A 17,717-nucleotide genomic window follows, 5' to 3' on the forward strand; every position below is an offset into this window, starting at 1 on the left:
TAATTGCTGTAATTATGCTAACAATTCTTCTCTTTTTTGGTATGAAATGTTATTGATAAAATGGGGGCTGGAAATTAAAAAAAAAAAAAAACCCATTAGAAGGCTGTAAAAAAAGTAGAAGTTTTTTACTATATAAATGCTTAGTTTACAAAATAAATTATACTATTACCATCTAAGTCTGTTAGATGATGGAACGTGGATGTGAGTAACACATTTCAACTAGCATGTTTTCTAAATCGGATTGATCAATTAATTAGTATGATAATTAATTAATATGAATTTAACTGCATCGATCATTAGCTTGTTAGTCGGCAATTTTAATTAACCAGTCAGTTTTCAAAATAATATTAAGAATTACTTCAATGATTAATTAGTTGTCAAGTTATTAACCAATAGTTTAAGTTAGAGTATGAAAAGAAAATCTTATAATCACGGATGAATAGTGTAGTTTTGATTATATTGAAGAGATACAATTTTTTTAGGCAAGGAAAGATACTTGCCCATATGTTAATATCACATGGGTTGGGGGACTTTTCATTTACAACACTATGCTCAATCAATGAGTTTTAATTCTTTAATATTAAAATCATTTTTAAGCCTATCAAATTCTAAATTTGAGTTCTAGTCATAATTAAATGAATCACAAAAATATATGTATACATTGACTAATTTCATTATGATTATTAAAGAAAAAAAAAAATTCTCAGCAGTAAATTAATTGAAAATCCAACATATCTTAATTGGAGCATTGTTACCTTGTTACCAGCACCATTTTTCGATTAAAAAAAAAAAAAGAAAATGCTTACGTGGTAACAGTAACAGTAACTATTTTATTAAAAAGTTATAACGGTTAAAATGCCAAGTTTTCATACATTCATCCCATGACTTATGATAAAAAATAAAACCTCCTCTTCTAATTGCCTTTAAACCAAGCCTAAATAGCACAGATTAATGTTTCCTCATGTACATCAACACCACATTTTATTTGAGCTTTCCAAATCACTAAACTTAACAATAGCTGGACAATCTTTATAAAAAGGATAGGAACTAAAACTTGTTCGCATACCCTTTAATATTGTTGGAGTCCTGAACTGAATGAGCAATCAAATTTTATTTAATTGTTAGGGGTTTAAGGTTTTTAAGTAATGAAGCGAGTTAATAATAAGAGAAATGTTTTCTTTTTTTAAGAAAAAAAAAGGAAGAAGAAGAGAGATGGGCAGCGAATAGAATGGGGAGAGAGTGATCCTGGTGGTGCAAGGTAATGAGGGTTATAGGAATTATAGGAACAAGGAACAAAGTTGATATTTTAGGGTATTGTATATATGAACCATCCCCATGGTTAACAGATTAGTTATTGCTGCTTGTTCCACTTTCAAAATACAACAGAAATTGTCGAGCCTGGGTGAAAAGCTTAACTAGGCTCAACCAAGCCAAACTGCTAAACCTCCAATAAAATTGGAATCTTTCAGCTGGGAAACTTCAAAAAACCCCAATTTGCAACCTTCTTTTTGTCTCGTATAACTGGTCTGTGATCACTATTATCAGAGATTAGATATCTCTATTTTCAATTCTCAACATTTCTTATCCACAGGAAATTAGTGAAAGCAAATTTTGCAAATAAATTATTAGATATATTTGGTATTTATACTCCTCTTTCACAAAGCACATGAAGCCACCAGGTATATTTTAGAATTTTCCAGTTTCGCAGGGCAACTGTAGAGAGATACGGAAGAAAGAAAAATACGGCAGATCATTTTACTCAAATAAAGTCAAGCCAGGCCTCCTACTACATGCCAAATAGCCTAATGTACATTTCTAAAAGGAATAAAGACTCCAAATACGACAATCCAATCCCATCATTGACGACTTTGGCTTTTACAGATCTATTCTTCAATAAACCTAAACACCCCATCTTTCTGTCTGTTACTTACAACTAGCATGGATTAGCAGAATTTGATTCAAATCGAAAAATTGAATTGAATTAAATTAATTTAGTTTAATCAGTCTGATTTTAAAATTTAATCGATTTAATTTAATTTTATATTATAAAAATTTTAATTATTTCAGTTTGATTCAATTTTAAAGAGAAAAAAATCAATTAAATTGAACTAAATTAAATAATAATTTATATATTTAAATCAAATTAAATCAAATCGAATGAATTGTTAAAATAATTTAATTTTTATAAAAAATTTATGAATTATATTTAATTTAATATATATTAATTATTTAATTTTATTAATTAATTATTATTAAATTTAAATTAAATAATTAAAAATTAAATTTAAATTAAAAAATTAATTAAAAATTAAAATTAATTAATTTAAATCAAATCAAAATAAAATAATTCAATCCAATTTAATTTTTTATTTAAAATTTAAAATTTAATTTTTATAATTTACTTCTATTCAAAGGAATAACTATCCTAACAACTAACCCACATATTGCCACAAAGAGTAGGCAGAAGCAGACAACACATTTATTGCAACTGGATACTTTTGCCACCGCCTATTGCGCCTATCCCTCCAATAAAATCCTCTACCAACCCCTTCCTAATTTCTGCACAAAATTCCCTTCCCCTTCTTTCCTCACATTCATATACAAAATTCTTTACCACTAAAGCTAAAAAAATCACTATAGAAACAATCCCAGTTACCATTACTAAATTGGACATTAATTTGGCCAACAAGCGAACAATAATCCATTCATTACAATATGATTACAGATCTAATTAGAAAAACCCATATTAAATAAAAAAAAAAATCCAAGCCAAATTTAGACATACAACCCCTCAAAATAAAATAAAACCCGTAATTAGAGTTAATAAAACATAGTCTTATACATTTAGTTAATAATATCATATTATTATTCTAATTCATCTCCCTCTGTTGTTGAAATTCATCTTTTCATAATACCGAATTGAAAGCAGAGACAGGGAGAGATGCACCTCGTCCTTCCCCCACGTAGCCTGCGGCTTCGAGCCAATCATCGCCGGGAACGGAGACCAAGACGACGACGACGAACTTGAAGCCGTGGAACTTGATTGTGGCTTAGAAAGAGGCAACAGGTACTGGGAGTGGAGGCGACGAAAACCACCAAGAGCTAGTACCACGGATCTCAGTTGTTGGTTACCGCAACCTATATTAGCCGAGTGCCTAGTACAGATCAACTCCCATAGCCTCTCGTCCTGCGCTGTCCTGTGACATTGCTTACTCACACAGGCAGCTCTCCCCAGCGTCCTCGCATCCACATGTTTGAAGACCTCAAAAAGCAAATTCTCGTCTAAATTCACAAACCCAGTTCCCGTATTAAGTCCATCCTCGATTTTTTCTTCTTCCTCCTGTCGGTGCTTTATCTTCTTTGTTTTGACATCGTCTCCAGTGACCGGAGCAGCGTTATTTTGGGTTTGAGTATCAAGTGAGCGCTTCATGAAGAAATTAATGAGCGAGAGAGAGAGAGAGAGAGGAAATGAAGAGCAGAGGGGAGGTTGAGGTGGGAGTGGAGTTGGGGGAGGTGGGTAAGTGCAGGAATGGGAAATGGTTTTGGCGTTGTCGAAGAGGACAGAGGATGCTCTTTGCTTTTCTATGTTTAATTGACGAGTTTGTCCACGCTTGTGTTTGGATTATTTTATTCCTATTTCAGTGTGGTTTGTCTTGTGGGAAAATACTACACCCTGATTAGGCAACACGCGCTCTATAATTGTTAATTTGTTTTGTTTGCTTTCTTTCCACTAAGGCAAAAGCTATGGGAAGAATACTGACAAATAATTAATAAAAATCATATTCTCAATGAAAATAAATATATTTCGTTACATTTTTTTTTTATTATTATTCCAAGAATCTCTTTTTCTGATTAATTTTTAGCATGCCTTTGATTTTCTGCTTCCCATTAAAATTCACTTTTTAGTCATTAAAATGGAGAGGTATAGATCAGGCTGGGCTTTCCTATTTTTAAGGATTAATAGAGTTGTACGTGATAATCATTTCTTTATTGGATTATTAGGTAAAAGATTATTTATATATATATATTTTTTTGGTTAAAACTTGAATTCAAACATTTATTACTTCACAGACGCTAGGCATGCTGTGAGGCCAGAAATTGACATTTCTAAGCATTTTCAGCTGGCAACGATGCCTACATTTGGGAGGTCTAGACGGTGAAACATTGATTAATCAGTTTCAGCCGCCCTGGGGAATATTTGTGTTGCTACTGTCCAAATTGCATGTTTAAAAACACAAATTACAACTCTTCTAATTAATCTTAATTTTAAACTAAACATCACCAAATTAATTAATTATCCTTAAATCTATTCAACATTACATTACTTCCAGGATAGAGTAGTACAAACCTCATGTAACAAGAATGATCAGGAAACAAACTATTAGATAGCAAACAAAGGCTTGATCACATCAATTCATCGAGCCTATTAACAAAAATTCTAAAACAAAGTATTCAAGAATCCCATTTTCAGCCTTCAAAATTTAAGAGTGTTATTTTGTAGATTGGGCTTGACTTCTACCAAGAACAAAAAAATTTTTGTTGTTGGGCTATCTTGTAGGATCTTATTGGGCTTGAATCAACTTCCCGATTTCACCTCAGTTTTTGGAGAGAGATACACATATTAAAATTTCGAACAGGTTAAATTTAAAACAACACTAACAGTAACAATTATTTATAGATTATCCTGAGCCAAACTGAGAATATATATGGTGTCAAAACTTCTCCTTCAGCCATGCAAAAGCATGTATAATTATAACTAATTAAGCTACAAGAAGAAGAAACAAAACTAGAAAAAATGTTCAGCTGATCATCGTTTAAAGATTGTTAGTGGTCATTTGTGACCAATCCCGCTGTGACTGGGGCCAGAATATGCTAGAGATACGTGGCCGATCCCTCTCTTACTAGGACCAGAATAAGCCTGAGCGATCTTGAATGAGTTGGTTGAAGTAGGAGGAAGCCGATTCCCGAGAGACCTGGAGCCGTCCACCTTGATGGAACATGACAGAAGAAGAAGCAAGATAATAATAATGGAGCTGAGTGAAAGTAAAATATGACAAATATGCTTCATTGTTGCTTAATTTGCTATCTCTGCAGTGCTCGTGGGGAAGATGCAACCTAATTAGTTGAAAAGAATGGCTGTTTTGGTGGGTATATATAGAAGTTTTCTTTTGCGACAAGTAGTTGACGTCTAAAATGTTTCAAGGGGGCCAGGGAACGTCACTACACCTATTTTTAAGTTATGTCAACTCCCTGTAAAATTATATACATTGTCGAGAAATGCCTCGTAATTAGCATATTAATTTGAATGCTATCACCATGAGGATGTCAACAGATAGTGTAATAGCGAAAATGACTTTCACTTATCATAAATTATATACATCACAATTGGAATATTATCTAGTTAATAATTTATATAACATATATTTTATTAATAATTTATATTATTATAAAAAATATTTTATATTTAATTAATTATCTATATATATAAATAAATTGAAACTTCAAACTGTAACACCAACCATGCTCATATGGTTGACAATAATATAATATTAAATCTTTCAATGATTTTACAGCTATCCTCCATAATATCTTGCGGGATGTATGGTATCAATTCATATTTCATGCATCTTTTGGGCAACAGAATCACTTTTAAAATAATAATAATGCTGGAATCAATTGAGAGATCTGTACCAAAATTCGCAATTCTAAAGCAGAATTCCTTTGAAAAATTGGTCACTACTACTTGTGTTTTTCAGCCCGTGAATAATGTGAACTCCATGCACAAGTTCCAGTTTATAAATATAAAACCATAATATAAGAGATGTTGGACAAACTGGCAAGTGTCAGCTTCGTCGGGATCCCGCCGGACGATCGGTCCAGAGTTTCTTCATCAAATCTCCTATGAAAATTGTAGGAAAGAATGGTTGTTGGTCATATATTTTAAAAGGATAAAAATGAAAAATGATCTCACAGCCTTCTGGGAAAGTTGATCATAATATTTTAGACGAAAATGCAATCTATGTAGTCGTTAATTTTGCTGCGCATGATCCACAAGGTCTTGTGATGGAATTTTATAAGCTATGAAGAATAATATTCAGATCACGTCACGAGGATGATGGCCATTATTAATATTTGCTTGGACTGATTGAAAATCTTTTGGTGTATAGCAAGGTGCGATGCAAATTAAATAAATCTGGAGTACTTGCTGCTGGGTACACTTGTAATTAAACTATTCAGAATTTAAATATATATATATAAATTTGTATTGAATTGGAGATACAAGTTGGATTAATAATAAAAGCCATCGAGCAGAATATGGGTAGTTTGAGTAATATGAATTTTTCAAGGCAAATTTGTTTCACATGTGTAAAGCAAATGGGGCTTAGAGACTGTATGGTAGAAAAATGCTTATGCATGAATGCAATTTTGCTTGGAAATGAAAACGGTCTGGGAGTTTGCCGTTTGCGACCGGCAAAATGTGTAGAGAGTAGAAACCTGGATTTGGTTTCATACGAATATTAGTTTGAAAATCCTGTTTTAGATTAATATAAAATAAAAAAATTATGGAATCCGTGAAGTGGGTCAATCGCATTTATTCTGAAGAGAAAGTGTTTTGAAAGTGTTGAGCATATGCGCATGCTCCTTCGTTTGACAAATATAGTTTCCATCTACATTTCAACCTGATATATTAACAATATCTATATGCTTTCAATTTTCAGAAGTCTCTAACAAAGACAGCCAATCCATCTTTGGACTTTTGGCAGCAAAGTTTAAACCATGTCCTCGTTTAGAATGCTATCTAGCTAGCTCTGTGCTGTTTTATACGTGAAGATTCAAAGCCAACGCATGCATAGTCATATATCTCGTAGCAATGTACGTCCTTTTTTTGTCCCTTCCCCACGACCCACCGTCTTGCAGTCGGAGAGATCGTCAGGATCAGAGGATGGTTTAACAAAACAATCGTACTCTTATTAACAACAAAAAGCCAAATTCGAATGGACATGTGTCACCTCATGAGTGGCGGTGATCAATTTGTCACAAAAAAGGAAGGGAGAAAAAAGTGCATCGCGTCAAACACGCGCTTTTTGAGCAGAAACCGTGTGAAACCATGCAAAAACAGGATACGTAGTGAGGTTTATTGGTCACGACATGAGTCATGACTTGCGTAAGAGGCTGTTTATACAAAGTCAAATTGAAGCAGCACAACCAACCTTTTCAAAAATTAAACTACTATATATCTCTCCGTTCCACTTCTCAACTGCTGATTTTGTCTCTGCAAAAGGAAAAATGAAAAATAAGAGCAACATGCAAAGTCAAATAAGCTGGTAATGGCCCCCACCCCTTTAGCTACAAAGGCCTTCACCGTCCTTAACAAACAAATTCCTTATATAAATATAGCCATGTTGCTTTGGCTAATTATAGCAACCCCATATCACCAACCTTACAATATCCTTGCTATATACCCGCTACGCCTTCTGCGACTAAAATCAAAGTTTTCAGAAAAAAATTTCCAGTTGAATTTACATTTCAATGACGAAAGGAACATCAATGAAGCGTCAGTGCTTTGTTTCATCAGGTCTATTGCTACTTGTTGTACTACTGTTATCCACACAGATCACTGTTGTCCATTGCAGAGCTCTTCGTTCAGCAACCAGTGCTGTAAACGCTGGATGTCAGCAAGAAGATGTGGCTCATCAATCAGCTAGTGGAGTGGCTTCATTTTCTGTTTCTTCCAACAACTCTGACGGTGGTGGCCCTTTTGTGAGAAGCTGGATGTTTCAATTGGCTTCTGGACCAAGCAAAAAAGGCCCCGGCCACTGAATATAAACCAGTTCTCTCAGACTTGATTAACTCATTTCTCTTCTCTTTTTTATATATAAATATATAATTCTTTTTCTTGAATGTCTATTTGAGACAGTTGTGAATCTGTGTTTCTTGTTTTCTTTTCATTTGGTCATGTAGGAAGGATGAAACTCGTAGATCTACACATGTAATTTGTTAGTCCCAGTGAAAATGAGTTAGTAGTAATACAGTCTTGATGCAATTTGGCCAATGTTGCGCGTCCTTTAGCTCTAAATTGAGGACATTGGTTTCTTTGTTAATTCCAGCGACAAAAACCATTCCGATATTCACATAAATCAATACACCAAAGGCTTCCATCCGCACACCACCCCACCCCCCACCCTCCCTCTCTCTCTCTCTCTCTTTCTCTGTGAGAGAAACATGAACAATCAAAGCGACCTAGAATAACGAAAGATCATGAACCCATTAGTCTAGGAGCCTAGCGGTCAAATATCGAAATGCCTACCTCTCTCTTTGTTTTAAAAAATTTTGATGTAAAATAATTAAATAAAGATACTAGCTTCATGTCGTAATTAAATTTAGTAGTAACTAATAATGCATGCATATTCAAAGTTAAAAGCTTCTAATTAGGTTTTTCCTTGTTTTTCAATTTTGCATCTGTTAATAACCGAACAGCGTACAGCAGGAGAGAGAAAGAAAATTGTCGGATATTTTCAACACGGCATAGTATGAACTTGACTGAGAATAGCAGATGGTACACAACAGGCAACAATAAGCGACCCTTCTTTTGTCCTTTTTCAGGGCACAAGCTCAATTTTCCACCCGATATTCCTATTCGTCAAACATCAGCCACCTAAAAATGTCGTCTAAACCTCATGTATCCATTTTACTTTTATACCTCTTTCCTCTTTTAAAAGTTGACGATTACGAATTTACGATGGAAGACTATTGCACTAAAATTATTAATTACAGTGTTGAATTCAAATAAATCGGATAATTAAGCATCCATGATTTCAGCAATACCTGCTAAAAGTTTCTGGTCAAAGATTGGTGCAGACCATAGATGAAAAGGCCATGTGCCCAAGCCCAATACGGATTAGAACCTAGAAAAGTTGGCGGGATTCCGCAGGGTTGACATCTCAACTTGTCACAGATTTCCCTCTCCGAACTCTTCTTGGTTTTTGAGGTGGTTTAGTCCGGTTCAATGATGATTCCAATTTAAGATGATTCCGGTTTTTATTTTTAATTAATGTACTTCAATTCGGTTCATGCTGCGTCTCCTTAATCTGACCTAGACCACCCAACTAAACTTCAAATTTCAATTCGATTTCCAATTCAGAGTTGGAAGGAATCAAAACCAACCCTTCATATAAGCTCTAGGGGTGGTTCGGTAAATCATTGATCAGAGCTAATCCCGGTCTGGTCCCTGGCCAGATCTAAGCAAAGGTGCATGAAGAATAGTCTCGGGCAGTATAATCTCTCCTTTTTTTTTTTAGTAAAATTTGGAGAAATTATATTATACTTCTATTATTCCATGTAAAATTAATAAAAAAAATTAACACATAATAAAATAACTACTTTACGAAACCACCACTATTGATTTGTTATTATAACATTGATTTATCATTCCATGTAAATTATTCAAAATGGAATCATAGTAATAGCATATAATTACTCATTTATTAAAAGGGCATTCTCTATACTAAAAAGATGGTAATCTAAGATCAACAAAGGTTTTGAACCAAAATCAAAGGTCCAATACAAAATGACACATCAAACAAACAAATTAACAGGTTTTCAGCATTTTAACCATAAAACACGCAGCACCAATAAGTTCTCCCTCAATTGTATATGCCTCACAAAAACACTTGATTCATTAAAGCAACTTCGTCCAATGAACTTTATGCTCAGGCCGAAGTCTCCCAAATTTCATCGAGGAAATGCAAAATGTTATGAATACCATTTGGCTCCCAATTATATTGATTTTGTCACGTGAGACTGAATTTGAATGTAACTTTGTCTTGAATAATTTTTGAAAAATAGAAAAATCATTTGCTTAGCAGAAAAATCATTTCCATGTGAAAAAAGAATTTGTTAAGAGGGATCAGAAGTGAAAACTCAATACTAACTCCTCTTTCCCTTCCAACCAAAAAAAATTATAAATCTATTGAAAAGAGATAGAAAATATGATGAAAAATGCATTAAGAGATGCTTAGCAGAATATCAACAGCATGTTTGCATGTAGGAAGTTCATCTATCAAGAACAAGAATATTCACATGTAATGTAACAAATTCCAAGCATTTTACCAGAAACTTAATTCCAAATAAATACGATTGGTTGAAAAGGGAAAGGAAAAAGCTGTTATAGCACTGCAGAGAATGCCAATCATGGAATTCATCTGGATTAGCTGCCATTACAGATGCAATACTCTAAAAACTGTCATGCAACCTAATGATATCACTCCTCACTCCTCAAAACAAAAGTTGGAAGAGAGAGACAGCAATATTGCGAACAAAATGGACAAACAAGCTGGAGATAAGAACATGGTATTCATGAATATTCACACACTTCAAAGTTAATATTCAGAACGATACAAGCCAGGAACCCATAATACAAAGAACTATGTTAAATGATATGACGAACAATACAGAATCCAGATTATTGCATGTTTGTTATGTTGAATTCTAATTGAAAAGCAACACAAAACATCGGAGAGATCATTTCAACCGGATGACCAAACTTTATTATAGGCATGCTAAATACATATGCAAAACAGCAAACAAAATATAATGCTGGATAAAAAATGGTTGGAACTGCATCAAACTGCAAACCATAAGCTTACCATGATGGAGCAGTTTAGTTAAGCATCCAGTGACTGATACACATACTGCACAAGCAGAAAACATCCAACCAAGTAAATGAATTGTGAGTAATTTATAAAAACAATTGAGCTTGGCTTGGGTGAGAAAAAATTTTACTTTAGTTAATAAAAGCATATATTAGTAAAAAAAAAAAAAAAAAAAAAAGGATCACCAAAAGGGGTGTAGGTGTACACCAGCATTATACGCTAACTCTTTATGAGAGAAAACCATTAACGCTGACTAGGAAATATTTAACTATTAATGGTTGGGCAAAACGATTATCAATAATTAAACTGTAAATAAATGCACAGAGATCATCCACTGTTTGCCTTTACTTAAAATGATGGTAGTTAATGATTAGCCTGTGCTGAAACAAATTTCAAATTACTGGTGCTTGCAAAAGAATGATAAAAACTACAGGAATCAGATTAAAATATGAGCCAACCAAGGAGATAGAAAGCATTATTGGCACCGCATTCTAAATGCTATCTACCTATAGTTTTCACAGTCTAGGACATGCCAAAAACTCTACCAGGAGCTTAAGAGTTATGTTTCATTATTCCAAGCCTGCATATTGGAATTAGAAAAAGAAAGAAAGAAAAAAAAATCTCAAAGTGTCCAAAATCTGAAAGTATAGATTGGAGGGAAGACAACTCAGTGTTCTTCCATGCAAGTGTAAATCTTTAGGCTACACATTGAAATTCCACATAAATTGAATAATATATGACTACAAGGGCTTAATTAACAATAAATACGCCATCTCATTTGGGAGGAAAGGAAACAGCTTTCCTCTTGTATCTCATAATTAGTAATGATCAATAGTGCATGTGCTCGGATGGTCCAAAAAATTTTACTGGTGGAAGCAACACATATAAACATACTTTTATATATACATGCAAAGGAAAATCATATACAATCATATGCACAAATACTCGAGAACGCATTTTCACATTAATAAAGTCATTCTCTTTGTACTTCTTGATGCAAGCAGATAGCTTTCGAATTATAATCTACCTCAAACTAAACATAGCATGATGAGAGACAAGTTCAATTTTACATACCACCCTCCTAGTGCTTTAGGAAATCAGTGCAGCTAGTTTAAATTCGTCAGTACTCCAGTAAGGGCTTTGAAGAGAAATGGGGGCAAGTGCCCCATTGAGACCCTGCCCCTCTATAGATTTGCCATATGTGATCTCAGGACTCAAGAGTACAGGGCATTGGCCAATGTAATTATCCATCACTTCATAATTCATATGCGTGAAAATTTCAAAGTTTAGGACAATCAATAACATGTTCAGTAGCAAATTGTTGACTACTAAACAATCAGTCTTAACTACCTTGTGTTCTAGCATTTTCCTCCATCCCTTGCTTTCTCCCATTTTACTAATCCATTTACTCAAGTTTTCAATCACATTCAACTTCTCATTTTAGCAGAGCGACTATCAAAATATACTATAACGCCCAAATTTGATTCAATCAAGTGAATAAGAGCTCAAAAGAACTACGATCAACGAAAAAGAGTGAATGATAAAAAAGCCAAATTACATTCAGAAAATTAACAACAGCCCAGGTTCAAATAAAAACCCAAGAAAACACACGAAATACCCACATATATACAGCTGAAAAAGTTGAAAATTTGTTCGAATAAAACGAATTAAACCAATCAATAAAATGAGGAGATTATAAGTCCCTGATATTATATTATAAAATAGATATGGAAGAAAAAAAAAACAAATATTGAAACAATTCCGCGCAGTAATATAAGAATCAGTAATTAGGGGAAAAAACCCTCGATGATAATGTGACAAAATTATTATCATATAATCGTTAAGGAAATCCATAATTTAGTACAAAACGTACTCAAGATAATTAAAAACGAAAAAAGAAATCCTCAAAAATACGAATATGAACCATGATAAGATCAAGCCTCAGTCCCAATGGAACTCGATATATCCTCACTGGGCGCCACCATCGATACCACGTCAGGATTCGGCGTCCCCGAGACACCATTATTCACAGCAGAATCAGACTTGGGCCGAGCCTTGACAGTCTCTAGCATGCGCCTGCTGATCTCCTTGGAATAAAGCTGGAGGATCTCAAGGCCGTCGTCCTCGGCGGAAGTAGCGCGGTTAGCCACGGAGAAGGCCTCGTCCTCAATTCGGCGTGCAGCGGCCTCTGCCTCATCGTGGGGTATAGCACCGTAGCGCTTGGAGAGAACAGAGGGTGTAGATAAGGTCTCGATTAAACGGGTGATGACGGCATCTCGAGTGCGCTGAGTCGGAGGCCAAATGCTCAGCGAAATACCGCTGCTGCTGAGCTTCTTGGGCTCTTCTTGCTGTGGCTGAGACTCGACAGGGGCTGATTGGTGTTCCGGCGGTGGCGCAGTGGTGGCAGTACTGGTTTCGGAGTCGGTCATGGTAGCGAAAGAAATGGGAAGTTTTTTAGATTTGGAAGGGAGAGGAGATCGAGAGTATTCAATGGCTGCTTTAAGCGTTAACTGAGAAGTGAGAAGAGCGCTGCCGTGGGGTCAATTGCGGGTGAGGTATAATGACCGGTTACCTTAGATCTAATTCATATTCTTCTATGGTTTTACTTTTACATTTATTTTTTAACATATAGTTTAAAATATCTTATTAATTTCTATTTATCTCTATCATATTTAGGATCAATATGCTTGTTAAATTCATTTTATTAAAAGATTTATTTAAATTTATTTTTATTTAATTTTAAAAATATGCACAAATGAGTTAACTAGAGAGGCAGGGATATGTAACTTAGAAGAAATGTAATACTCCATCATTTAAAATTTGTATAGTGATTCTTGGTTGTGGGTTATAACATATAATCATGTCCAACCATTGGGTGGTGTCATATCTATACAGATTAAAGCAAAGATTTCTAAAAAAATCAGCAAGTGCAGGTAGAGACATATGGGGAAAACCATTCTGAAAAATTCAGCAAATGCAGGTAGAGACAAAAAGGATTAGCCAAGTCCCCACGACATTCCATCACTATTGCAAAAAGATTAAGACCAAATGGACCACAACTCTTTAAGTAGAGCCTCCCACTAAGAAGATCACACAAGTGAAACAAAGTGATAAGATAATTAATTTGTACAATGATCAAACGATTATAGTCCACTCATTTATTTTCTTCTGCATAATTATTTGAAAAAACAAAAGGCAATCAAACACTAATTATAGCTCCTTGAAGACATTAATCATGGATTCACGTGTTTTGCATAAGGCTTCCAATGGTTGTGCTTTAGGCATAGTGAGTCCTGTCCCTTCAGACATATCCACTAACTCTTCACTGGGCCTTTTCCATTCAAAGCATTGAATTAATGAAGCCAAGGCCAATCCCACCACTCTATTTGCCAGATTAGCTCCAGGACATGCCCTCCTGCCCAACCCAAATGGAATCAATTTATATGCATTAGCATCTAAACCTTCAAATCTCTCTGGCCTGAAACTTGTTGGGTCCTCCCACATCTTGGGATCTCTATGAATAGCCCAAGCATTGACTAGCACCATTGTGTCTCGCGGTATATCATAGCCTCCAATAATACAGTCATCAGATGATTGGTGAGGTGCTAAAAGTGGTGCTGCTGGCTTCAATCGCATTGATTCATTTATGATGCTTTGCAAGTATGGCAAGTTGAGATAATCGGACTCGTCTACCAATCGGTTTTGACCAACAATTTTGTCCACCTCGACTCTAGTCTTCTTTAGTACCTCGGGATGGTTAAGCAAAAGAGACATAGTCCACTCAATTGTTGCTGCTGATGTATCTGTGCCCGCAACTATAATTGTCTACATAAACAAATAACATGTTAATGTTCTGAATTTAACAAATGGATGATTACCTTCGCGCTACGAATAAGATATCATAAGAAGTAATTTAATTATTGCTAGATGATGGATGATATTGACGCGGCTTCCTAAAAAAGGAAATATGCATACCAGTAAGAGGCCTTTGATGATTTCATCAGAATAGTTCTCAGGTTCAGATTCTTGTAAAGAGAGCATATTATCAATCATTGTCTTAGTCCTTCCTTGTTCTTGTGAGCAAGATTCCTTGTTATTTCGATGCTCATCTATCAAACCTTGAGCAAATTCATCTGATTTTTTCATCAATCTCAACATCCTCTTCTCTACTCCCTGAAAATCAATCCACTGTAGGATTGGAAGAAAGTCCCCCGGATTTGATGATCCACTCACTTCAAAAATCTCACTTATAATATTGCGAAAGCGTTTTGCCTCCTCCAAATTTTCCACTTCTACTCCAAAATATCGCTTCCCTGAAATCATCCTCATTATAATGTTAAATGATAGCTCTGAAAGCCTCGACTTCATCTCCACTTTTGCAAAATTCGTGCGCGAATTTTCCAAGAGACTCTTGAGAAAGATTCTAACTTCTTCTTGTCTGATGCTCATGCACATGTTGAGTTTATTCGTTGAGAAAATTTCAAGAGCTGAAATGCGACGAAGGTTACGCCAATGTGGCCATAAGAGGAAGAACCTATTGCGGTGTAGTTATAGTCTAGATATTTACCAGCCAGAAGACGAGGCCTATTAGCTAAGACAACGTCGTTTTTACTAAAGCAGTCTTCGAGCAAGGTTGGCGATGATATGAGGACAACATTGCGAAAACCAAATTTGAGGGAAACGATTGGGCCATACTTATTTGATAAGCTATGCACAGTTCTGTGGATAGGCTCATTTAGAAGATGTAAATGGCCAATTATAGGAAGTGTAGGAGGGCTTGGTGGGAGATGTTTGTACCATGTTTGTTTCAGTGAATAGAATTTTGAAAGAAGAAAGATTAAAGAAAGGATAGATAGACAGTGAAACGATCAACAAATCCGGGGGACTTTCTTCATAATTATATAAATATCTCACTTGTTAATGTAATGAACATATGACTATGACTATGGCTATCAGAGCTATCATTTAACATTATAATGAGGATGATTTCAGGGAAGCGATAGTTTGGAGTGGAAGTGGAAAATTTGGAGGAGGCAAAACGCTTTCGCAATATTATAAGTGAGATTTTTGAAGTGAGTGGATCATCAAATCAATGAGATATTTATGTAAAAGGGATGTTTTGTAGTTTATTTTATTTACATAATTTTAAGGATTGTGATAACTGAGACATAACGATGTCTCCTCCTATTAAGGGTGACTTTGTCCTAATGCTCTTTAAGGGGGAGTGATTAATTGGCCTTAGATGGATATTTGGCTCAGCTAGTCACTTTACTTGCCGAGTCCCGTCTTGTTCTCCTTGTAGGCTTCTCCCCTGCCTACAAGGGATTCATGTAATTGTGCTATGTGAACAAGAGAAGTAACTTTTTCTAAAATGCTTATACCTCTCTATTTATTATGCCTTTCATGCTTACGATTTTTGCTTACGTGACGCCTCATTTATATGAAATGCTTGTGATGTTACTTTTATTTACCTTATTAAATGCTAACCATATCTCTGATTTATCACAGATTGTTATAAAATTTTTGTTGGTTAATTTGTCTTAAAGAGTTTAAGCCAAGTATCCCACAGTGCCAATGAAGTGCTATGCTAGGCCCGTGACATTAGATTCATTCTCCCTAATCAATCTAATGTACTATTCTCGCATATCAATTCTAACTTAACTGTCAGAGAGTCCTCTAATTCCGATGGATTTCTGACCTATTTATTTTATGTTTTACAAATTTATACTTATAAAAATTTTTCATAGACTGTAACAGTAAGAAAATTATTAATAAAACACAAGTATGAATTTGGAATTTCAAATATCTGTTAAGAAAAAATTGTATTTTTTTGATCATGTGTAGTTTTTTCATAGGCTTGATACAGTTTTTTTTTTTAATAGGGAATTTAGATGAACAGATAATAGAAGAAAGCAAATGAGTTAATTATAATTATTTTTTATATACTAAATAAAATTACAGTTGTATAATGTTTTGTTAAATTATTTTAATTTGCTTATTTTATAAAAAATTAAATTTCAAAATGAATACATCCAATAGATGATAGCGATTAAACTAAGGTCGGGCATTTTTGTCATGTTAACTATTTTTTTTAGATGATTGTGATTAAACTAAGCATTTTATGTAGTTTTCTTTTCATATTTTTTTAGTTACAACTGAATAGAAATTTTTAGTCATATTATATTTTTTAAGTATTTCCCACACCCTTAAAATGGAAATAAACTATCAGATTTTGAACTTCAATTTTCTAGATTACGAACAAACACTTAATAAATTGTATATTAAATGTTTATATATATATATATATATATTAGAAAACATAAGAAAGAGCTTTTATTAAATAAAGATAAAATATAAATTTAAAGTATAAAATTTTATATTATTATAATTTTATATAAAAAAATTAAAGATAAATCACTTATATAAAATATAATGGTAATTATTTTAATTAAAAAAATCTTATCTTGTTCAAAAAATGTTTGAATTGATTATTTGATGGAAAACACACTCTATTTGATAATAAATTATCACTATTTGACTCTGCAATCTTTCTACATGCTCGATCTTGAAAATATCAAACTTTGATATACTTTCTTCCCAAATAATAAAGAAAATTTTCATAAATCTTCATAAATGAAATAAAACTCAAATAATTTAAAGACAAAGTTAAATATGTTTAAAATATATACAACTCTGAGTATTATTAGAAAAATATAAAATAAATATAAAAAATAAAAATAAGAAAAGAGAGAGCTACGATTCATTGATGGCCACTCAAAGAATTCATCAAAAAAAAAAAAAAAAAGAGATAGAGAGCAATATAAATGTTTTCTTTTCAATCATAATCAATGTTATTTTATTAATTTATCTATTTTATTTTATGCCTTTATTTTTAAAATAAATTAATAAGTTAGCCAAAAAGCATAATTATTTTTATAATATTTAAACTCATTTGGAAACTATAAATTTATAATAATTCAATTGATATCTTTTTAAGTTATTTTTCATATTTAAATTTTAATTTTTAATTGAATATTTAAAAATAAATAAATAAATATAATTAGG

The 17,717-nt window shown here is 33.6% G+C and overlaps 3 protein-coding genes across 3 annotated transcripts; all 3 read right to left on the reverse strand.

Moving 5' to 3' along the window:
* Positions 1-2,677: 2,677 nt before the first annotated feature.
* On the reverse strand, positions 2,678-3,598 carry LOC110663673 (F-box protein GID2). The gene has a single exon (XM_021823059.2). It carries the CDS (start codon positions 3,428-3,430, stop codon positions 2,876-2,878), a length of 555 nt encoding a protein of 184 aa, XP_021678751.1. The 5' UTR covers positions 3,431-3,598; the 3' UTR covers positions 2,678-2,875.
* Positions 3,599-12,402: 8,804 nt separating this feature from the next.
* On the reverse strand, positions 12,403-13,270 carry LOC110663672 (WPP domain-containing protein 1). Its single transcript, XM_021823058.2, has one exon. It carries the CDS (start codon positions 13,079-13,081, stop codon positions 12,587-12,589), a length of 495 nt encoding a protein of 164 aa, XP_021678750.1. The 5' UTR covers positions 13,082-13,270; the 3' UTR covers positions 12,403-12,586.
* Positions 13,271-13,618: 348 nt separating this feature from the next.
* LOC110663656 (cytochrome P450 81Q32) lies at positions 13,619-15,475 on the reverse strand (the record flags this gene model as incomplete). Its single annotated transcript, XM_021823044.2, is given in 3 exon segments — positions 13,619-14,477; positions 14,628-15,172; positions 15,175-15,475. Coding segments are annotated over 3 exon segments (1,461 nt in total), but the record flags the coding sequence as incomplete, so codon positions are not given.
* Positions 15,476-17,717: the final 2,242 nt, after the last annotated feature.

This window comes from Hevea brasiliensis, chromosome 12 (assembly GCF_030052815.1).
Source record: "Hevea brasiliensis isolate MT/VB/25A 57/8 chromosome 12, ASM3005281v1, whole genome shotgun sequence".
In the NCBI taxonomy this organism is placed as follows: domain Eukaryota; kingdom Viridiplantae; phylum Streptophyta; class Magnoliopsida; order Malpighiales; family Euphorbiaceae; genus Hevea; species Hevea brasiliensis.